Consider the following 24,567-nt stretch of genomic DNA (forward strand, 5'->3'; position numbering starts at 1 on the left):
CGGGGGGCTGGTGAACAGGCATGGCAGATGGCTTTGGAGGGGGGGGGGGGAGGGGGTTGAGTGACAGAAGACCCGAAATGGGCACATTAACTGCATGGCTAACGGCGTCCAGGGCCACTCCCCCCCCCCCCCCCCATCCCTCCCTTCACAAAACCGCAAACGCACAGTTAATGAGGTGTCGGCCATTGATCATGTGAGGACGGCAGCCCGTAACCGATTCCACACGCCCCGCGCCGACGGCAGATCATCACAGAAGCCGCAGATGCTAATCTCCGCGGCAACTTTCCCAACAGGAAGTAACGACAGGACGGAGCCTAAAAGACGCGTACAAACGGAGACAAAAAAACATTGAGAAAAACCAATCGTCCACAAAACTGTTTACAGCAACTGTATATTTGCCTTAATTCAATTGATTTCCTCAGTTGATAAAGCATTTTTTTTTGTCCGCTGGAACTGTAAAGACGATAGATTGCAGGAGGAAGGAAAAAAACGGGGAGTCTGGTGTGCGCTTGTGATGACTGCTGCAAACGGCTCTGTCAAATGTACTGTTTTAGATTAGTTCTGCAAGCGTTTCAATACAGGCAGCGGCAATAACTTTTCCTGGCGTTCATGCTAATCCGTTTCAGATTTGTATTCCAAACAGTGCAGACTGAGAAGACGAATGCCTCTTGTCATTTTTGAATGACCGAGCGGTTTCACACAGCGTAGTGTATTATCCTCATTGGGGGGTGAGGACGGTTAACACATAAAATCAAGTCTCCTCAAAAAGTTATGGGAAAGAAGAGAGTCCCCAAATTTAGCCGTCAGTAGCCATCCAGGCGAGAAAATTAGCCGTCCGCGGCTGTTGACAACAGGGAGACAAATTGTTCTGATGGCTTAAAGATACGGCAAATTGTTCTGATGGCTTAAAGATACGGCAAATTGTTCTGATGGCTTAAAGATACGGCAAATTGTTCTGATGGCTTAAAGGCATAATATGCATGATTCTCACCTTGAAAATAAGCTGCTGATGGGGGAAGGTGGCCTTCAATTGAGCTATGCAGCAGGAGGCCAATGACTCTCCTGCAATAGATACACAAGGCTAAACCATGTAGAGATGCAAAATAAATAAACAAATAAATAAATAAATAAATTAAAGTCAATGCGACAATGGATTGACATGCTTGTGAATAATCATGCTTATGTTGCAGAATTTTGTCATGCTTTCAGGAAGGCTATCCAGTCGAATGAAACCCACTGGTGCTGAACTACCAGCGGCTAGCGTAGGTCGGTTCCACCAGCGCTAAGCTAAAGCTAGCAGCCCGTAACTGTACTTCCCATGCTGTATTTTTGATTAAATATAATCACTTTGAAATCTCAGCTGAGGTCAAATATTGGAAACAGGGCATATTGCTCAGGAGCTGACCGTCTGTGGGTCACTTTCAGTCCCAGCCGTTTCACATTTTGGTTCTCATTACTGCACCTCAACAGCTGACGGCCTGGCAAAATGTATCTTTATAATGAATGTCTCGTAATGTACATCAAAATTCCCTCTTGTCCATGGATATCTAGAAATACAGTTCCAACTTCATTCCGTATCGCGTGCAATTACAGATCTAAATGTCCTCGCTATATGGACAGATAGACAGGAGATAATGCGTTTCTTTTTTTCATCCGTAAAACCAGGAGTGGACAAAGTGCACTCTAATAAAGCCGCGAGCCTACCGCTGCATGCTCCACTCAACACCGAAGCTACACATCGAGACCTCGACGCTAATTCAATCTAAAAGCTCACAGCGTCATATGATCATAGCACCGGGTCAAGTGAGGTGGCTTGTAATTTGCCACAGTAATAATGCAGCATTGGAAAAACCACTAATGCTTCACGTCGCGAGCCAGGCCAGAGAAGCTCCCCTCACTTTGGTCTCTCACATATTAACTGGAAAAAACTCGACAGGAGGAGACACAAGGGCCAAGAAAGGCCAGCATTCAGCATCCCGGTGAGGCTGGGCGCAATGTCTCGTGTGACATTTCAAAACAGGAAAATATCTTTAAGGTTTGGCCCCAGCGACACATAATGTAATATATAATTGTTTTCTCTGCGTTTCCCTCACAGGCCAGTGAATCCATGTTTCCAGGATAATGGCTGCTTACTTTGGATCTGGCTACATGTGTTTTGGCTTCCCACTGCTGAGGGGGGAGAAAAAAAAAAAGAAAAAAAAAAAAACAACATAGCATTTGCCAGCGATGAAAAACCGTCATATCGCAGATTTCAACGGAAAATTCCTTCGCGAGCCAAGAACTGTATAACAGACGAGCAGGACAGGGAAATGGGCCGGGAAATCTCTGAAAAGATCAGCCTGGAACTTTCTACTTCACATGGGACCCCTGCTTGTGATGCAATGCGGGCCCGCGCTACTGTAATTGCTTCCCGTCCCCAGACGAACCCTTTGGCCCCGCGAGGGCAACGCGCTACCTTGTCCCCCCGGGGGGAGGAATTCAGAACGGAAAATCGGAATGCGCTGAAGGGCCTCGGACGAATTCTCCCCCCTCTTCTCTCAGAAGCAGCGGTTCGCCGCATTCCTTTCAACGCACGTGAACCGCGTCCGTGGCCAGGAATGCTTCATGCGGGCCCGCTTGAGTGAAACGTTACCGATCGACGACGTTTCGCGTAAGGTCCAGCGTTCAGGCCGAGCGTTCAGGCCGAGCGTTCAGGCCGAGCGTTCAGGCCGAGCGTTCAGGCCTGGCTCCGGGCGGTTCAGGCGAGGACTCGAGCGCTCCCCTCCAGGCGAAACGCAAACGGCTCGCTCGGGCCTCCTCTCGCCGAGCGCCCCCGCGTCCGGTAGCCCGCTTCTCCTGTCTCGTCTGGGCACGGGGGCAGAGCGACTGGCCCCCGAGCCGAGAACTGCCCCCGCCGTCCGTCCGTTCTCCAGGAGGGGGCCGGAAGCCCGAGCGATCGGTCGCACGCACGCGAGAGACGGCTACCGCCGGAGGGCTCGTCCGGGATCGGATTAGACTCCGGCAGCCGCGCAGATAATTCACCCGCCGTAATAAAACCTGCTTCCACTTTACGTAGTAAAAGATAATTAATCCATTAAAATGCCATTCTTCTCCCCCCCGGTGAGGGCGGGTGTCCTGCAGATTCGGAGGGGACCCGATTTAGCTTCGCTCGCCTTTTCGCGATCGATGGTCTCCCCCCCCCCTCCCCGGGCCCGCCCGCCCGCTCGCTCCGTTTTCCGATGCCCGCTCACGTCCGTCGGCGTGCGCTTCCTCGAAACGACATCGGTTCGCGTGGATCTTCCCGGGCCCGTCAGCGCAGAGCGCGGCGTCGGTCAGCGGCCTGGGCGGACGGCGCGCCCGTCCGTCCGTCCTAATTTCCCAGAGCTTTTTAATTCCCTGCCAATTAAAGCGGCGGAGAAATGGAGGTTTAAACGCCTCTCTGTTCTCCGGGCGGCTCCGTGCGATCGGCTAGCGCGCGGCGCGCTTGTGTGAAACGCGCCGCGGCGATGACCCAGTTTTCTCAAAGACGTCGAGATGCCAGACGTACGTGAAGGCCAAGCATACCGAGAGGGGCTCGGGGGCGGAAGAAGTAACCTCACACCCACAGAGCGTGCGCTCCTCCGTCGCCCAATAAGCCAATGACTGCACTGCTTAACCAAGCCAAGCCAAAGAATACCAAGCCAGTCAGGAAACTTCACATAGTTTAAAAAAAAAAAAAAAGGTGTTAGTTTCATTCATTCTCATGCAAAGTTAATAAGCATACTGAGCATACCAGTCCACACAGGGAATGTCTGCAGCCCCTCCCAGAGGGCTGAGGTGTGGATGCTGCTCAGCACAGAGAACAGAGAGTATTTTGTGAATGGAAAGGCCAGTGGAGATGTCGACCGTTCAGAGCACGTCAAACTCAATTATGCTGAAGGCCATGTAGAGAATCGTGAAACAAATCAAGAGTCAGAAATGTAGTGCTATTACAAAATGCGATCGCTGGGGGAGGAGGGGGTGGGGTGCGGGTGGGGGGGGGGTGTGTGATTGTGGACTTTGGTGGATTGCGATCGTGGTTGTGATTACAGTGGTGTTCTGCCAGCTGTTAACGACTGACAACAATGACACAAAGCTTCCAGTTTTTGTTCTGTACCGTTATATGCTCAAATAGAAAATTAAAACAATTGCGTTTGACAGCACAGGAGCAACAAACCTATTATTAGCGTCATGTTTAACAGAAGGAAAAATGACTGGCTAGCCTGTTTTGATCATTACGAACATTGTAACATGTACGACTCCTCTATTTTACTGACATAGCTTATGCAAACGTGTATGAAAAGAACGGGGTTGGCTCCTGTGCTGTTTGTTGCAGAGGTGGAAACGACATACTTACCTTGACGTTTAACAAAAAAAAGAAAAACGTGTTAAAAAGCATGAAAGCTTTTGACTAATATTAACAAATAATTTTGACAAATATGACTGTTTTAATTTGCTAGCTGAGCATCACGGTACATTGCGAAAACTGGAAGTTTTGCTTTGCGCCATTGCTGTGAATCGCTGGTAGCAGCTGGCTGAACTTCTCTACGCTGCTGTACTTTTTGTAAACCTCTGGGTTGCTAGCGCTTAGGTGAGGAAGATCTATTAGATTAAAGTCACTTCAAGTCACTGAGTGTAGTGGGGGGGGGAATCGGGGAAGCAATCCGATTGGGGGGGAGGGGGAGGGGTAGGATTTACGGCCAAGCCCTTCCCGTCACAAATGCTGTGTAGTGTGACTGCAGCAGTGCAGGACGCACCACGCGCTGTGAATGAATATCGCCACAGACTAAACTTCCACACTATTTCACGGGCCATATTTCATCGATCATCTGAATTGATATGCGGGCTGGATCAAAATTTGAGGGGGGCTGCATAAGCCCCACAGGCACGTTTCTAAGCAAGCTTTCAAACTCAGTGGGCAAGAACCCAGTTCCATGCGGTCAGCTGACCCTGCTTTTCTCCCCGGTGAGAATGGCGGTCCTATAGACTGCAGAACATACAAAAAGCAGAACATACGCAACAAAACACACCGGGTATTCATTACATACGCTTAAGGAAGCTGATTTTGGAGCAGAAATGATACGGTAGCGAAGCAACGAGATGCGGGTCGCATTTTAATGGCGCTCCATGCTGAGGGAACAAAAAAAAAAAAAAAAACAGCCCCCCACACGTCTCTGCGGCGTGGAACACGCTCACATTTCAGAAACACATCGAATGGGCTTTTTTTTTTTTGGGTAACAATTTTGCTCAGTGTCCTCACGACGGCACATTAGGCCCCTAATGGACGGAGTCCCGCGAGATTCATTAATATGAAAATCGCCCGCGTTCCGCGCGAAATTAGCGCCCGGCGCTCCGCAGACAAATTGCGGCGGTCTCTGGGGCCCGGGCTGTAATTGGCTGAACCGCGAGTGCTCTCACATCTCTCACATCCCAGATTAGCGGCCGGAGGAGAGCGCCGGAGCGGAGAGGGAAAACCGGGGGAGCCGGGACGGGCGGGCGGGTGGCACGGCGGGATCGGAGGCCCCCCCCCGGAACCGCGCGAGGAGGGCCGCGGCTCCCCGCGTTTCGCCAAAAAGCAGAGAAACGTCGTGTCTGGAGTTTTGAAGATAAGGGACGTGAGAGGCGTTGGATATCAGGTCTTCAGTAGGAATTCTGTGGCGGTGCAGAGAGAAAAAAAAAAAAAAAAACTTGACGTTTTTCTATGTGCAGGAACCACGTGCACTTATGACCCCCCTATCCCTGCCTGAACAGTTGGCACGGCAACGGAGCTCTCTCTTATTAGGCGTTTACACCGCCATTTCAGATTTGAGAAGGGACGATGCTAAGCTACCAGTCAACCAGACAACCATCCACAGCACAGAGCCTCAAGATGAGAAACCCCAGTGTGAAAATTAAGGGAACTGGCAGAGCTAAAATGTAGATAAAATATAGACACCCTCACAATAGGTTTATTGATACAGTGGACATTAAAATGTAAACCTCTGCACGTTAGGTACATGGACACAGAGAACACTAAAAGGTATACCTCCACACATTGGGTTTACTGATACAGTGGAAATTAAAAAAGAAGACCTCTGTATGTTAGGTACATGGACACAGAGAACACTAAAAGGTATACCTCCTCACATTGGGTATATGGACACAGAGAACACTAAAAGGTATACCTCCTCACATAGGGTATATGGACACAGAGGACACTAAAAGGTATACCTCCACACATAGGGTACATGGACACAGAGAACACTAAAAGGTATAGCTCCTCACATTGGGTGTATAGACACAGAGGACACTAAAAGGTATAGCTCCTCACGCTGGGTTTATGGACATAGAGAACACTAAAAGGTATACGTCCTCACACTGGGTTTATGGACATAGAGAACACTAAAAGGTATACGTCCTCACACTGGGTTTATGGACATAGAGAACACTAAAAGGTATACGTCCTCACACTGGGTTTATGGACATAGAGAACACTAAAAGGTATACGTCCTCACACTGGGTTTATGGACATAGAGAACACTAAAAGGTATACGTCCTCACACTGGGTTTATGGACATAGAGAACACTAAAAGGTATACGTCCTCACACTGGGTTTATGGACATAGAGAACACTAAAAGGTATACGTCCTCACACTGGGTTTATGGACATAGAGAACACTAAAAGGTATACGTCCTCACACTGGGTTTATGGACATAGAGAACACTAAAAGGTATACGTCCTCACACTGGGTTTATGGACATAGAGAACACTAAAAGGTATACGTCCTCACACTGGGTTTATGGACATAGAGAACACTAAAAGGTATACGTCCTCACACTGGGTTTATGGACATAGAGAACACTAAAAGGTATACGTCCTCACACTGGGTTTATGGACATAGAGAACACTAAAAGGTATACGTCCTCACACTGGGTTTATGGACATAGAGAACACTAAAAGGTATACGTCCTCACACTGGGTTTATGGACATAGAGAACACTAAAAGGTATACGTCCTCACGCTGGGTTTATGGACATAGAGAACACTAAAAGGTATACCTCCTCACATAGGGTATATGGACACAGAGAACACTAAAAGGTACACCTCCACACATAGGGTATATGGACACAGAGAACACTAAAAGGTATACCTCCACACATAGGGTATATGGACACAGAGAACACTAAAAGGTACACCTCCTCACACTGGGTTTATGGACATAGAGAACACTAAAAGGTATACGTCCTCACACTGGGTTTATGGACATAGAGAACACTAAAAGGTATACGTCCTCACACTGGGTATATGGACATAGAGAACACTAAAAGGTATACGTCCTCACACTGGGTATATGGACACAGAGAACACTAAAAGGTACACCTCCTCACATTGGGTATATGGACACAGAGGACACTAAAAGGTATACCTCCTCACGCTGGGTTTATGGGTAAATCGGACGGCAGACTGCGCTCCACAGCGCTGAAGTGACTGCAGAGTAACACACGCAGGCGATCGTGTTTTAAAAGGGGCCCATTCAGCGCCGCCGTCTCATAATGGCGAAGGAGAGAAGGCCTAAGCGCACGCAGCTGTCGGGGCCCCCTTCCCGTGACCTTGCTCAAACACGGCGGAGGTGCCTTTGAGCATAACGGCATTCCTGCGCGAGGAGCGCGGCCCGGGTCGAGACGGCTCGTCACCGGCGCCCGAGGCAGCACTTCATTAAGCGGCCGGCTGAAAGGGAGGAGCGGGCGCAATCCCCTTTCGTCAAACAAGACCGGCCATTCAGCCCCCTCGCCTCGTCACCCGAGAGGGCCCCCCCCCCCCCCCCACCCCCTGCAGGGAACGCCGCGCGCTCCGAGCTCGCCGCGTCCCCGGTCCCCCCGCCCGCCCGCCCGACCCTCGAATGTCTGACACGGCGAGCCGACGCCCCCGTGACCCCCGCGATCAAACGAAACTTCGCCGAGATCGCGTTACTGATATCAAAAGAAAATGTACAAAGTCAAAGTTTGTCAATTTTTGTTTCGATTGACGAACGCGCGAGGGGATTTGCCATTCCCAGCTTTCCTGGATTCTGCGAGTCATTTTGCGGACGTGGTGGGAACGGTAACTCAACAGAAATACCGGAGTGCAGGAGCAGAATGCGGGAAATGCGGCGGCCTCTGATTGGCTCTGGGTATCACACAGGGACCCATGAACTGCTGGGAAGCACTCAAACAGCTGGAGGCAGGGCGACCCACGAACAAGAACAGGGCGCAATTACAGCGATTCAGCACGGGGGTGATTTGAGATGTTCACCACCACCATCCCCACCCCCCAATCCACCTGAACGCAGAGAAGAGGATCATGGGTAGGAAAGTGCTTTGGGCCTTCGCCATATCCTACAAACAAGGCCAGGGCGCAATTACAGCGATTCAGTACGGGGGTGATTTGAGATGTTCACCACCACCATCCCCACCCCCCAATCCACCTGAACGCAGAGAAGAGGATCATGGGTAGGAAAGCGCTGTGGGCCTTCGCTGTCCAAACGCATGAGTCGAGATACGCTCTGATCCTCTACCACGCTGAGCCTGGTGCAGTGAGGTGGAAGAGGCAGGACATTGTTACCATGGTAGCCTTTCAGGCTGATTCCATTCAGCTGTGGGCCAAATGGAGCTCCTGCGCTGGACTATCACTGGCCGCCTTACACACACGCACCGGCAGTGCCTACAGAACCACACAGAGGGAATCATGGGAAAGTCCTGTCATCGGCTCCCAAAACCGAAGTCATCAGGTGCAAAGAGACTCAAAGACATTAAAGGTCTTAAGTCACAAATCTTCTTTCCCTCTCGCAGTTTTGCTTTTGAAAAGAGAAATAAGTTCCAAAAATTGACTAGAGTAATCTCCATGAATATACGGCCACATCAAAGAGGGGGGTTTTCGCAACGACTGGCACGATAACCCAAAAAAAAGACTTAACCCCCGGCGTAGGCCCGGAGAGGGAGCTGCTCTGCATTTAAATTGCGCCTCCTTAGCGCCGTCGCTCTGAGCGTATCGGAGGAATCTGCGGGAAAAGAAGAGAATTCGCACGGGCGCCGAGACGGAGGGAGCCGGAAGATATCAAACGGAACGCCCATTACTAACTTAATTTGATCCTCCGCCTGCCTTTCCAGGCCATTTAGCTTACGTTCGGCTTCCTAGCGAGGTAGCGAAGCCCTCCGCTTCCCGCGCGCCCCAGACGCGGCGAGCGCCAGACGCCCCTTCTCCTACCTGACAGCTGCTTTGCAATTTACAAGCCGAGTGACAGAGAGAGAGAGAGAGAGAGAGAGAGGCTCCTAATCACCTCCCTGTTCTCTGTCTGCCGGCTAATGTCTGCTAAATGGTTACCTTATAAAAGGTCTGAAGAGCGGCGGAGTGACATGGCCTTTGCCGCTAAAATCGCTCTCATTTTGAGCCTTTTTTTTATATCCGGCGCAGAATTTAAAGCCTGAACACCCGAAAGAAGCAGAGAACTGTTTAAAAGGAGGGAGGATATGAAAAGATCTTTGGGGGGGGGTGGAGGAGAATGTCAAAGAAGTTACAAAAAGCTGCAAAAAGCTTTGTTAAGATACCTTATATACCCCGGTGCACGCCATTAATGCGGAACGTAATCAGTAAATGCCAACGTGAAATGCCCAGGAGAGGCAATCTGGATCTAACAGCACCAATCACAGCGAGGAGAGGATTGTCATTTTCCGGGGTCTGTCAAAAGCGGAGAATGTGAAAGTGTCTCTGGAGAGTGCACTTGGCATTTTCTTCACCAATCAAAGCCATTTCCCTTGATTTTCCAATATCAGGTGATGCAAAAAATCCGCTGTCCGCAAATGAGGTATTTTTATCTTGCACTCGCGGCACGGAGACCGCCAGGAGCCGGCCGAGCGGCCGGCGGAGCTACCCAGAAACACTCGGGGCCGAACGGCGCCGTTAAACAAAAACGCGACGCGTTAGAACACACTTCCAAGTGCGGAGGCGAGATAACTCCGTCAAAAAAGGATCCGGAACGTACGGAAATCAAATTAGCTCGGAAAGTGCCGGTAACCGTCCGTCGGCCGCACGCGCCGCCTAACCTACATTTCTAATTACCATTTAATTGTTATTTCTTTTCGTTTATAAAAAAAAAAAAAAAAGGGGGGAAAAAGCTTCATCGGTTTTTTTTAATTTGAACGTAACAGAGCATAAACGTAACCTATACATATGGGGACAGAATTACAACCTCAATTAACCCCGAGCAAATTAGAACCGCTTCCTCCCGCACTGACTCCTTGAGTCCCGCAGATTACGACTCAGACCCCCCCACCTGTGGGTGTTTTGCGGGGAAAGGCAACCGTCTGCCCGTCGTTTAACAAGGGGGGAGTGTCCCGGCCCTCTTAGCGCGCGGCATTAGCGTCTCAATGGGTCTCTTCGGCGGAGAGACCCTTCCCCCGCGTTCGTCTTCCATCCAGCGAGTGGAGTGCGTTCTCAAAGGGACTCTCGCCACAGGAAGGCTCGCACACGACACGTCGGCTGGGATTCAATCAACATTCGTCCTTTACGATGACCTACAAATAAATGCCAGTGCTACGTTTCATCTTGGTAAAGAAGCTGGGTGGCAGTGCGGTATAACGGTCAGGGAACCGGACCTGCTGCAGGTTTGATTCCCAGTTCGCTACTGACTGACTAAAATACTTGACCTGAATCTTCTCAGTACATATCCACCTGTGTAAATGGATATTATGTAAAATTGATTAAGACACTCAGGATAAGAACATCTGCTAAAAGCCATTCATATGTTGTAGACACTGTACTAATGAAGAAAGACATATAACTTGCATTCAATTGTCAGTTAATAAGTGTTGATTAAATACTGCATACTGGCTAAAGAAAAAAAGAAAAGAAAAAAAAACAACAATACAAAAACCTGCATTTTACCCTTATCCTGTCTCAGTGTCAAAGGCCTGATATGGCACACGTGGTCATCCCTGACATGTTTTGGGGGTCAGCGTGGACACCTCTGGCATGCTTTGGAAAGGTTTTGTTATCTCTGGTTTGGACTGGCATAGATACAGTTTGGCTATCCTTAGCGTGCCATGGGGGGGAGAAGCAGACGGGCTTACCTCCAGGTGCTCCAGGATGTAAGGCGGGTTGGTCATGCCCAGCCTCAGCATGGCACCCTCGGGTATCACCTCCACCAGCCTCCACAGCAGCGAGGGCAGGTCCGTGCCGATGTCCCTCCCATACGCCCCCGTGTCCTCGCTGGTCAGCCAGATCTCACACACGCCCTCTGTGAACAGAGATATGGACACCCAGTCAGCTTCCACAACACCAACTACCTACACCCAGTCAGCTTCCATAACACTACCTACACCCAGTCAGCTTCCATAATACTAACTACCTACACCCAATCAGCTTCCATAACACCAACAGCCTACACCCAGTCAGCTTCCATAATACTAACTACCTACACCCAGTTACCTTCTATAACCCAAACTACCTACACCCAGTCAGCTTCCATAACACCAACAGCCTACACCCAGTCAGCTTCCATAATACTAACTACCTACACCCAGTTACCTTCTATAACCCAAACTACCTACACCCAGTCAGCTTCCATAACACCAACTACCTACACCCAGTCAGCTTCCATAACACCAACCACCTACACCCAGTCAGCTTCCATAACACCAACCACCTACACCCAGTCAGCTTCCATAACACCCACCATCTACACCCAATCAGCTTCCATAACACCAACCACCTACACCCAGTCAGCTTCCATAACACCCACCATCTACACCCAATCAGCTTCCATAACACCCACCATCTACACCCAATCAGCTTCCATAACACCAACCATCTACACCCAGTCAGCTTCCATAACACCAACAGCCTACACCCAGTCAGCTTCCACAACACCAACCACCTACTCCCAGTCAGCTTCCATAACACCAACTACCTACACCCAGTCAGCTTCCATAACACCAACCACCTACACCCAGTCAGCTTCCATAACACCAACTACCTACACCCAATCAGCTTCCATAACACCAACCACCTACACCCAGTCAGCTTCCATAACACCAACCACCTACACCCAGTCAGCTTCCATAACACCAACTACCTACACCCAGTCAGCTTCCACAACACCAACTACCTACACCCAGTCAGCTTCCATAACACCAACTACCTACACCCAGTCAGCTTCCATAACACCAACAGCCTACACCCAGTCAGCTTCCATAACACCAACTACCTACACCCAGTCAGCTTCCATAACACCAACTGCCTACACCCAGTCGGCTTCCATAACACTAACTACCTACACCCAGTCAGCTTCCATAACACCAACTACCTACACCCAATCAGCTTCCATAACACCAACCACCTACACCCAGTCAGCTTCCATAACACCAACCACCTACACCCAGTCAGCTTCCATAACACCAACTACCTACACCCAGTCAGCTTCCACAACACCAACTACCTACACCCAGTCAGCTTCCATAACACCAACTACCTACACCCAGTCAGCTTCCATAACACCAACAGCCTACACCCAGTCAGCTTCCATAACACCAACTACCTACACCCAGTCAGCTTCCATAACACCAACTGCCTACACCCAGTCGGCTTCCATAACACTAACTACCTACACCCAGTCAGCTTCCATAACACCAACTACCTACACCCAGTCAGCTTCCATAACACCAACTACCTACACCCAATCAGCTTCCACAACACCAACAGCCTACACCCAGTCAGCTTCCATAACACCAACTACCTACACCCAATCAGCTTCCATAACACCAACTGCCTACACCCAATCAGCTTCCACAACACCAACTACCTACACCCAGTCAGCTTCCACAACACCAACAGCCTACACCCAATCAGCTTCCACAACACCAACTACCTACACCCAGTCAGCTTCCATAATACTAACTACCTACACCCAGTCAGCTTCCATAATACTAACCACCTACACCCAATCAGCTTCCATAACTTAACTAACTTAACTCCAAAGTGCTGCTAATCAAACACAATCCAAAAGTTCACTTAGAAAGACGGGGAACGATGCCTCGGCTATCAGTTTGTGGAACAAGGTTTGCTACTCATCAGGGGAGGTGAAGAGAGGAGAGGGTAGCTAAACGGAGCAATAAAGCTCTCGGCACGAGCCAGGCGTGGACTGCGGCCAACGCAGTCGCCCCCCCCCCCAAACTCCAGGTTTTGCCAGAACGCAACAGGCGATTAACGACCACATGGAGTCAGGAACTCACTTTAACGTCTCAGCTCAAAGACCTTTCCAAAACTTTAGAGGAAAATCCTGGCTGACCAATCGTGCTCCCGGACCTGTTAACAGCATTTTAATGGTGCAGATATGAAATAAGTTGTTGTCACGAGTGTCAATTTAATCACTATGTCAACACGTAGCAGCACTGGAGTTCACATATAGAGCATCCAGGAACCACAAAACAAATATTGCTCCATTTTGAATATCCGGAATGTTGGCGTGACTGACTATGGTGCATGTAAATACACAGCAACGCATTTCATTTTGTTTAGAAATTCAGTTCCTGAAAATACTGAAAAATTTCCCAGAATATTAACCTCATACAGAGAAGACACTGCTTCAAACGCACAAATAAACATACCTGAAAAAAACATCCTGCCACAAGCTTGGTGTGTGTCATGAGTCATGTGTCATGGGTCTGAGTTTGTCCCAATGGTACAGCATAGGCTGCAAATGTGGAAATGCTCTTTAAAAGGAGCCAATAGCAGGACATGACACACACAACTGTCAGGATTTTAGCGCAGAGCAGGGCATCGTTTCAAGCTCAGCCAACGAGATAACGCGCTGGTTTTAAAACGTTAGCCTTTATCGCTACTTTCAAAGGGAATTTAGTTCACTCGGGTACATTTCGAACGTCCGTTTGCCAACAGCTGCAAAAGAACGCAAATAATGTCACAATAGCTTTATTCATAAAAGGGCTATTTATAAACGACTCGCTCCACACGAATCTGTGAGTAATTATCCAGTTCCTGTGTTCCCGTTTGCCCTGACACGCAGAACCGGAGAACGAGTGCGGCACGCGGTCTCCGGCGGCTCGGATGTTTGGGTCGCGCCGGCGGAATCTGCAGGCGCAAGCAGTCGTGCGGAGTCCCAGTCACTCGAGGGCGGGAACGAGAAACGATCGTCAGCCAGTAAAACGACACGCGCTCGGTAATGCGTTTTTACTGGAAATCTAGAAGAAGAAGAAAAAAAAAAAAAGAAATCATAAAACAAAAACATCTGGGAAAGAAGCGCGGCTGTCCGTTTTCTTCCGCGCTTGTTGACGACACGGTCGGCGGGCAAACAGGAAGAGGCCCTTTTTCGCCGCTGGCGTTTTCCCAGGGCGAGCGCACGCTCCACGCGAGCTCGTCTGCATTTGTTTGCTGTTATATTCAATCGCGCTCACTTCGTGCCGGATATTGAGAAACAGAGCAAGGGCGCGGCTGTCGGTGTTTATTTTAAACGACGCTGTTGTCTTTCGGGGCCCCGCATCACCGAGCGCGGGCTCACCTGGGGGGTCCCCAGGTACCGCGGCGAGCGGCGGGAGCGGCGGAGGGGCCCGTCGGCTTAGAGCCCCGTTTAACCGAAGCCGACAGCTCGGAATCACTTCAGGTTAATGAGCTAATGAGCTAATGAGCGTTCCAGGTCTCCTACAAAGACCTTTCTCCCCACGGACCCCCGGACGCAGTGCTACAGAGGGAGCCCGTGCTGTGCTCATACTCATTGGCTTTGTTCACAGTCTGAGAGCGCCGTAAACACTAACAACCGTCCTCTGCCAGGCTGCTCGTCAGTCACGAGTCAAAACGTAAACAGCAGGTAAACCGTCATTACTCTCCTGGATCTTACGGTCACTCTGCAGCCCTGCAGACGAGCTGCGCAGATCTTACACTCACTCTGCAGTCCTGTAGACGAGCTGTGCAGATCTTAGTCACTCTACAGACGAGCTGCGCAGATCTTACACTCACTCTGTAGACGAGCTGCGCAGATCTTACAGTCACTCTGCAGTCCTGTAGATGAGCTGCGCAGATCTTAGTCACTCTGCAGACGAGCTGCGCAGATCTTAGTCACTCTGTAGATGAGCTGCGCAGATCTTACAGTCACTCTGCAGTCCTGTAGATGAGCTGCGCAGATCTTAGTCACTCTGCAGTCCTGTAGATGAGCTGTGCAGATCTTACAGTCACTCTGCAGTCCTGTAGATGAGCTGTGCAGATCTTACAGTCACTCTGCAGTCCTGTAGATGAGCTGTGCAGATCTTACAGTCACTCTGCAGACGAGCTGCGCAGATTTTACAGTCACTCTGCAGTCCTGCAGACAAGCTGCGCAGATCTTACAGTCACTCTGCAGTCCTGCAGACAAGCTGCGCAGATCTTACAGTCACTCTGCAGTCCTGTAGACGAGCTGCGCAGATCTTACAGTCACTCTGCAGTCCTGTAGACAAGCTGCGCAGATCTTACAGTCACTCTGCAGACGAGCTGCGCAGATCTTACAGTCACTCTGCAGTCCTGTAGACAAGCTGCGCAGATCTTACAGTCACTCTGCAGACGAGCTGCGCAGATCTTACAGTCACTCTGCAGATGAGCTGCGCAGATCTTACACTCACTCTGCAGACGAGCTGCGCAGATCTTACAGTCACTCTGCAGTCCTGCAGACGAGCTGCGCAGATCTTACAGTCACTCTGCAGACGAGCTGCGCAGATCTTACAGTCACACAGACGAGCTGAAGACTAGAGGCTGTTGACGGATCACAGGAGTCAATGGGACAGGGGCAGCTCCCTCCACTGGTGACCCTTCAGGACCGGGTCTGCACTGACTTGGTTCAGATTTCATACCAGACCACGAGCATTAGGGTACTACAGAAGGCCAATACACTGAGCCCAGCGGCTCAACAACAACAAACCCTCAGTGGCTCATAGTCTCAAAGTCTCATCTATCAACGTCGCATTTTTCTTCCTTTTACAGCCAGGTTTTAATAATACAATTTTTATAATAATGTACTTTAATCATTATATATTGCCTTTCACATAAGTGCAACAGTGATGTCATTAGCGATACAGCAGCAGGTTACAGTAGCTGTTAGATATTACAACTATTTAACCCTTTAACTGACTTCTCAACCATGCGGTAGAGCTGACTTTGACAGTGAAAAAACCTATGAGAAGAAAAAAAATCTGACCAGCATCCTGATTGGTGTGGGGCTCCAACCCCCCTTAATCAATTTGCATAAAAAGTATCTTCTTTTAACACAACTGTGTGGAGCAGCAGTTCCCGCACTTTACCCACTCTGATGACAGAGGCAGCACTACAAATCACTCCCCAAAGATTAGGGCATAAAGCAGGAATTTGGTAGGTAAGAGATAAACCATGATGTTTTCCAGATAGAAGAGACCTTAAAGAATAGGAATATGATATTAAATATCAAAAATGTTAAAAATCCATTGTGCCAGAATTTTACAAAAACATGCTCAACCGTGCGGTTGATATTTCAGTAAAGGGTGGAAATGACCACGAGGCAGGGCAGATGTTAGCATAGTAGTTAGCATGGTAGGAAGATGTTTGAGTGGAAAAAGTGAACAAATACAATGAAATTACATTATATTACAAAAACACAATATTATCCTATTACATTACACTTGTTCCTGGTGATGGTTATACACTTTGCTTTATGTCGCTCTGGATAAGAGCGTCTGCCAAATGCCTGTAATGTAATTATATGTTAAAATATGCCTTAGTATGCACATATTAAGGGGAAACATGTAGTGCAGTGTATTGTGACCTCTTCATTGTTTCATTCTTAGCGATGGACACCAAATTTTTCTATGGCAGAGGAAAGGGTAGCAAAGCTGTGGTCCCCCTTGATCCAGAGGAGTCAGACATAGAGGACAGTGATGAGGACTTGGATGATCCTGACTATGTGCCAAGGCATACAGGTGACACAGTTGAAGAGTTACCAATCCCTGAGCTTAGTGGCCCTGATACACACTCAGACAGTGCCCCCAGGAGAAAGGTAGCCAAAAATCAGCTTGTGCAGGTCGCAGATCAGGATTCTGTTACCCCCAAAAGTGCTGAGAAAAGAAAATTGTAGAGAAAAGTGGATATCACTTCAGTCAAGTTTCCAGAGCCTATACCCCCAGAAATCATTAAGGTTCAGACACCATTATTTTACTTTTCCATGCTATTTACTGATGAAATGGTGCACCACATATGTGAGCAGACAAACCTCTACTCAGCTCAACAGCTTGGATTTCCCATTAAAACAAATCCAAAAGAGATTCAAGAGTTTTTAGCCATATTGCTATACACAGGTGTGTTCCCATTTCCGTCCCTAGAGGATTACTGGAAGCCAGAGAGCCGCTTTGCTCTGGTTGCCGACATCATGCCACTACGCAGGTTCCGGGCACTGCGCAGTTTGCTGACAATGCAGACTGTGGAAACACTATCGACAGGTTCTATAAAATCAGGCCCATTTTTGACATGTTGAGAAGACAGTGTCTTCTCCTCCCAGCTGACCAAAAACAAAGTATCGATGAGGTCATGGTTGCCTACAAAGGCACAAGAGCAGGAAATCTCCGACAATACATTTCCAGCAAGCCAGATAAGTGGGGATTTAAACTATTTTGCCGAGCTAGTTCCACTGGGATTGTACATGATTTCATTTTGTACCAGGGAAAGACATCCTTTTTCAATGTCCCCCAGTCAGAAGCTGAGCAGTCCATGCTCATGGGGGAAAAAGTTGTGACCACACTCTGCAGAACAGTGGAGGAACCAGAGTCAACAGTTGTCTTTTGTGACAACTTTTTCACAAGCTTCAACCTTGTGCAACTTCTGGAGGCCACCACTGGGATAAAGTGTTTGGGCACTGTGAGGAACAACCGGATGTCAGGAGCAGAGAACCACCTGAAGAGTGACAAGCAGTTGTCAAAAGAAGGAAGGGGAGCATTTGACTACTGCTGCTCAGGGGGAATTGTTGCTGTAAAATGGCGTGACAACAAATGCGTCACTCTCCTCAGCAACGCATGTGGGGTGGAGCCAGTTGGTGAGGTCACAAGGTACAGCAAGGAGGCAGGGAGGAAGATACCAGTCTCCTGCCCTGCAATAATAAAGGCCTACAATGAACATATGGGAGGTATAGATTTATCTGACATGCTTGTGCATCTCTATAAGACTCCCATGAAATCACGACGCTGGTACCTACCCCTATTTGGCTACATATTGGATGTGTCAGTCTCCAATGCCTGGCTGCTGTACAAGCGAGACTGCCGCATGCTGCAAGAGAAGCCCATGCCACTCAAGATATTTAGAACAACTGTGGCCCGCACCCTGGAAGGCATCCACAAAACCCCGGCCCGAGTTGGTAGACCACTCTCCTCCTCACCTCCACCAGAGAGACCACCACAGAAGCGCAAAAGAGATGCTGCACCCATTGATGATGTCCGCTATGACAGTTTTGGCCACTGGCCAGCCTGTGGCCCACAGCGAGGGCAATGCAAACTCTGCCCAAAGGGGGTGTCACGGTGGAAGTGTGCAAAGTGCGGAGTCTTCCTGTGTCTAAACAGCACACAGCAGTGCTTTGTCACGTATCATCTCAAATGAAAGCTGAAAATGAGGCGAATAGGAGATTCCAAAACTGATCAGTTGAAAAAATATGTTCAGGACTGAGCATGAACTCAGATACCTGCAATGGGTGTTTTTTAAAAAGTTTTGTTCATGAGTTTATACTTAAAATAAAATGGCAATGTACCATACGGTGCCTGATTGTAAAGCAGAAATGACATACAAAGGAGTATATGTATACAGATGTTTGTTCCAAATCGTAGTTAATTATATGTTCAATATGAAATATGTAATCTAAATGAACTCAATGATACCTGGAATGAATATTTTTTTTACAGTTTTGTTCATAGAAACAAAATAGTGCCTGATTTTAAAGCAAAAATGCCATATGACGCAGTATATGTCAATATATACAGATTTGTGTACCTAGCCATTGTAATTGATGGGACATTTACAGGCCAAAAACATGTTGATGAAGTGTAAAAAAGACCAATAAACTGTTTTAAGGTTTTAAAGAGAGATTAAAGTGATTGTGTTTCAGGAAAAATGTTCAGAAATATAGCAATTTGTGAATAGCATCTTTTACAATAAACTGACATCTCAACCGTATGGTAGAGGTCTATAATTTCTAAAAAAGGGGTCAAGTTATGAAAAAAACTGTTAGACATTGTTATTTGGTGCTCAGGTAATAGGTATTTATGGTTAAATAATTTTTTCATCACCTATTTCAATGAGTGACAGTTAAAGGGTTAAAAAGAAAAACAACTTTTTTTAATTAAAAAACTATTTAAATTAATTCCTGCTTTAAAAGTAGTTTTTGTGTAATAATTTTATGGGCAAACATCCAAGATGGAGGACTACACATTAATCATATTCATGGTAAGTGCAGTAAGGGCCCACCCTTAAAATAGGCCAAAGTTGAACCCCCCCCCCACCCCCTGCCCCAGTAATACTCAAACACAAACAAGGATTACAGGAAAACAGCAAAAGTAATCACTCACCCCCCAATGATGCGGACTATGCCACTATCATACGCACTGCTCAAAGGAAGTCAGCTTGGGGCCAAACAGGCTGGTTATCTGAACTTCATTTATCCATTTCAGTAAGACAGTAAGATAGCACGCCACTTTATTTGGAGGCTAAAAAAGCCAATATAGAATGCATACATCTGTGATTTTATTCCTGACCCTCTGGAATGCATAGTTTGAAAATGACCTTTCATAAACGGGTGATTTTCTACACAAGCACAACTGGCCGAATTCTAAAGCGCTTCTGCAAATGTTGGCAGCGGTGCTCCAGGGTCTATGGACATGGCACAGAGGTGGTCCGCAGTGGAAAGCAAGATCAATTAACCTGAGGGAGCCAGGAGAAATGTTTTATTAAACATCAAAACAGGATACGCGTAATGGCGGCGATTTCCATCACCTGACTGCAGTAAAAAGAGGAGAGAAAAAGCCCGAGGCCTGTTATTCTGACCCGCCGCTGTTTTCTTTGCAGAAGAGACCCGCCGAAAGCTGATGTCAGAGCTCATGGGCGGACGGTCGCTGGGTCTTTTTTTTTTAGGGGACGGGCGCGGGAGGGAGGGAGGGAGGTGGGGAAACGGGCCCCTGTGGAAACGGGCACGGTGTGGAAAAGGCGGGCGACACCTCCGTGGAAGCAGGAGGGCGGGGGGGGGGCGCGGGACCCCTGCGGAGACGGGGGAGGCGGACGGAGGAAGCAGCTGCGATTGGGGTGGCGGGGGGGGGGGGGGGGGGGGGGGGGGGGCGGCTTTAGACGCAAAAGCAGGAGGGTCGCTGCCGTTTCCTGGAGAAAGCCACACGAAAACAACACCAGGCCCGGGCTGTGTGGGGACAGAGGAGGGAGGGAGGAGGGGAGGAGGGGGGGGGGGTGGCGGGGGGGGGGGGGGTGGCGGAGGGGGGGGTCACAGAGTTTGTCTGGGGCAGCCGGTGGCACGGCTCCTCCCCCTGACCAGATGCCGGGAGCAATTACAGTGCGCACGTTTCGGATGCCAGGAGATCGCTATCGCCAGTCTGCGAACTTTACGAGGGCGCGGCGGCGGCGGCGCGTTCAGCTCGTCGGCCCGCCGCCGCAGCTGTTATTGTTGTCGGCTCCGCTTTCCGTAACACGACACGCGGCGTCTTGTGAGGCTGCCAGCACGACCGCGAGAGCTATGCGAGCAGCGCGGAGGGAACGGGCTCGCGTCGCTGAGCTCCAGAGGCCAACGGCCGGACTAAACCGGGGATTCATTTACTGCTCCGACCACGCAGAGCGCGCTGCTGCAGAGAGCGCTGCGTTTCAGGAGCACTTATTTTAAGCGCCGAGCGAAAGTTCCACTCTTACCAGGGCCTCCACTGCAGAACCGAGGCAGGCTTCTGACTGGGCTCCCGAACCTAATACAGATACATTTGCTTTCGCCCGTCCAAAAACCGTCTACCCTCTGCCGACGGAAGACAAGACCTCCCCCTCAAGCGAGTTCCAGGATGCCTGCAGCTCTGATACGCATCGCTAAATGCTTTAAATGAGCTTATCAGCCGTCCATCGCTGGTTACGGGACGGCAGCAAGCAGCGGCCTCACAGGCCTTCCCCAGAGCACCAGAGCGCTGCAGACTCTACAGGTACTGAGCCCCATTACCGCCAAGTGGGGTCACTACACACAGACCTCAGGTCAGTGCTTACTGGTGACCCTCTCTGAGAACGCCTGCCCCCGGCGTGCCGAGTCTGATCCCAGCACAGCGGTCTGTGGCCAATGTCTCCGTTCCGGAAAGATTATCTGGGAAGAGACAGCGAAGAGGCTAATGAGGGCTAAAACTGTGTGAATCTTACGGGCTATTGTATGGGCACCCCCCACCGCCCCCCCCCCTCCCAACTTTACATAATCTTCCTCTGCATTATTTCCCCTCATAACTGCCTGATAAGCATCGCGTAACCGTGGGCGACCGCCCCGACGCTCCCGCAGACATTTATTCATTCTGCAGATTACGGCGGCTTCGCCCGGCCTCCCCCCCCCCCCCCCCCCCGGCTCTCCCTGGGACGCAGAGCAGGCCTGAGAGCTCTAATCCAAATCGCATCAGCATACAATCCATATTTCAGCCGGAAAACAAACATAAACAAGCCATTTTACTGGCTCAACTACCCCCCCTCCCCCCTCACCACCCCCCCACGACAAACGGCTGTATGCGCCCGGCCGCCGCCGCCGCCGCGCTGAAGAATATTAACATGGCAGCCCGCGCGACGGGCTTACGCGGAACAACGTCCTGGGGGCACGGCTAAATAAAACCGCTTTCTATTTTCACCTCCGATACAGCCCTACAAACGTATTAAAAACCTATTTGCTCTCCGCGGAGAATTTACACTCTATCTGACAAGCATAACTGACTATTCAAACGGCGGTTTCTCCTCGGCGAACGCGCGCGCGGTCGGGTACGAAGCGCAGGCGTGCGTCTCCTGTACGGCGAGCTCCTCCGCGCTTTGATACTTCAATCTCCATCCGTTTCGAAATACCAGAAATTAATTGCGACGCGTCGGCGGAAGCGAGGAATCTGTAGGGTCTAATTATCGCCGCCGACGCGCAATCTGCATGACGACTCCTGCAAAGATTTGGAATGCACGTGTCAGACCAATGAATCGAAGATTAAAAGGAGCGCGTAAACGAACTCTGTAGGTTTTACCGTGCCAGCCGCGGGAATGTGGGCTTTCAGCGTGCTGCAGCTTAAAGACAAGGTGGAGTTGCCCTATCACACCGTGCTGTGTGCACACTCTCTCTCCCTCTCCCTCTCTCTTTCTCTTTCACACACACACACACACACAGGGCTATATGAACACACTACAGAATCCTTTAGATACGGCCCACGTTTATTGAACATACTTTTTTAACCTTTACTACAGCACCCACAAGAAATCCCACTCTGTAGACAGGCTGTTATTACCAAGTTAGCTTTACGCTAAAGTCCAACGGCCTTCTCACCACCACTCCAAAGTCTGGGCCCTCCAGGTGGTCGTTTCAGACAGGCCCCGGTCCCTAGCTCAGGTCGGGAGGGGGATTCTGAGCGGTGTTGGGGCCGGAGCAGGCCGGCAGTCCCGCTAGCGGCGCGCGGCTACCTGCAGCGTCGCCCAGGGAAACCAGGGCTGGGAGGAGACCTCCCCGCTTCGCCTCAGTCCGGCTCCTCCTCCGGCCAGCGGGGCGCCTGAGAGGGAGGCCCGCCGGCGCTACGGTCGCACGGCTCGGATGGCCGAACGGGCGGCGAGGACAAGCGGAGGCAGGCAGAGCAGATCGCAACCTTGCTCGCCCGCGCTATAAAATGCTAGATTTTACATTCCACGTAGCCGTATGCATCCCTGGCAGGCAACATGTCTAGCGTCAGGTTACTCTGCCATCCGAGGTCGAGACCACGCCCTCCGCTGTTCGTCCGTGACGCAGCGGCGTTTCAAAAACGTTACATCCTCTTGCGATTGGCTTACTGGCTCCCGGGTGTCTCTGTACAAAAAAAAGTGCCTCGGATGGGACCTTGGGGGGTGGGGGCCCTCAGAAAGGATTAATGATGTCATACATCACAGTGATGGATGGGGCCAGTGGTTGTGGCTGTTTTTTTTTTTTCGAAAATGGAAGGGCAGATGAAACACAATTTAATGTGATGAAGGAGAAATGGAATATGACAATGTCACAGGAGTTCACAGAGCAGCAGCCCAGCAGCACTGCGCAGTTTTGGTAAAGTTGCGTTTCGGCGGCAGTATTTATAACACATGATGTAATTAACCGAACCCCACACCTCCAAAAAGCACCTAACCTTCCGTGTGGGGGAACATTTCAAAACTCAATACGCAGCCTCTTTCAGTAGTCTGCTGATAAATTCACAATGAACCTTCCCCGGTAGCCAACAACCTAAACGGCACGCTTTTCCCAGGTTTACAGAATGCAGCCCCAATGAACATGTGACCACCTGGACGGCGGTGACAGGGCGACGCGCGCCACCCTAGCGCGCTAACCGGCGAGCCGGGAGCATCCGAGCCCCAGCCGAGCGCCCCGCTCCCGCGTACGCTAACGCGCGCGCGCCTGATTCCAGCCCAGATAACGGATTGTGAAACGCATCGCTCGCCTCTGGGAGAGGAACAAGTCTGAGAACAAACGCGGTTTGTACACAACAAACCCGTATCTCCCCAAACACGGAGGCTTTCATGTAAAATCCCAGATCCTTCGGAGATAACATCACATCGATTACAACAGACGTCAAACGAGGAACAGGAACTTTATCAAACTCGGAGCATCGCTGAGGAATCGTCTTATCTCCGATTTCCATCGACAAACACGCCAGCGTTTAAACCATCCTATTGGCCCCAGTAGTTTTTTTTTTCCCCCTCTAGACCAGTTAATAGTTTTGGATCCATCTTCATTATGCAAATCTTTTTTTTTCATCGGTCAACATCTCTGCCGTTCTGGCTGCAATGGGAAGCTCATTCCACAAGCGAGGGCCACAAGAAGAGGAAGAGACTTCAGACTTCCTAAGGTTGTGGAACGGCGGGGGGGGGGGGTCTGGCTGGTGTGTACAAAGTAGTAGCCTGACAGGCTAGCAACGTGGTTTTAAATTGGATGTGAGCAGGGGAGCCAGTGGAGGACAGTGGGGTGGGGGGGGGGGGGGGGGGGCATGGGTGTGTTTTAGGAGGCTGTAAACCAGGTCAGCAGCAGTGTTCTGGGTGAACTGAATAAGAGGCAGGGAGGTCAGTGAAGAGAGAGGTGCAGCAGTCCTAATGCACTGTTGGAAAAGTCCTATGCACATTCGATTCTAAACTCATATACAAACTGCGTGTTTCTCCTCAAGACTGCAAGGTGGACAGTCAAGACTTGTTATCCGAAAGAAGGAAAATGACTTTCTTATGGGTCAACAATTTAACATCTGAGAATATTAAAAACTGAGTCTATACAAAATCTTCTCAAATATTTATACTTGAGCTGTTCATTTGGCACTTAAAATGTCTACCATCAGGGAGAAATCATCAAAAAGAATTTG

At 49.7% G+C, this 24,567-nt stretch overlaps 1 protein-coding gene across 2 annotated transcripts in view; it reads right to left on the reverse strand.

The window, feature by feature from the left end:
* Window positions 1-24,567, reverse strand: part of cdkal1 (CDK5 regulatory subunit associated protein 1-like 1) — a 374,306-nt gene that overhangs the window by 167,153 nt on the left and 182,586 nt on the right. For both annotated transcript variants that reach the window (XM_035380803.1, XM_035380794.1), the window contains exon 9: window positions 11,083-11,249. In XM_035380803.1, coding sequence (XP_035236694.1) covers window positions 11,083-11,249 — 167 coding nt within the window. The remainder of the gene's footprint in view (window positions 1-11,082; window positions 11,250-24,567) is intronic.

The sequence above is a fragment of the Anguilla anguilla genome, chromosome 1, assembly GCF_013347855.1.
Source record: "Anguilla anguilla isolate fAngAng1 chromosome 1, fAngAng1.pri, whole genome shotgun sequence".
In the NCBI taxonomy this organism is placed as follows: Eukaryota; Metazoa; Chordata; class Actinopteri; order Anguilliformes; family Anguillidae; genus Anguilla; species Anguilla anguilla.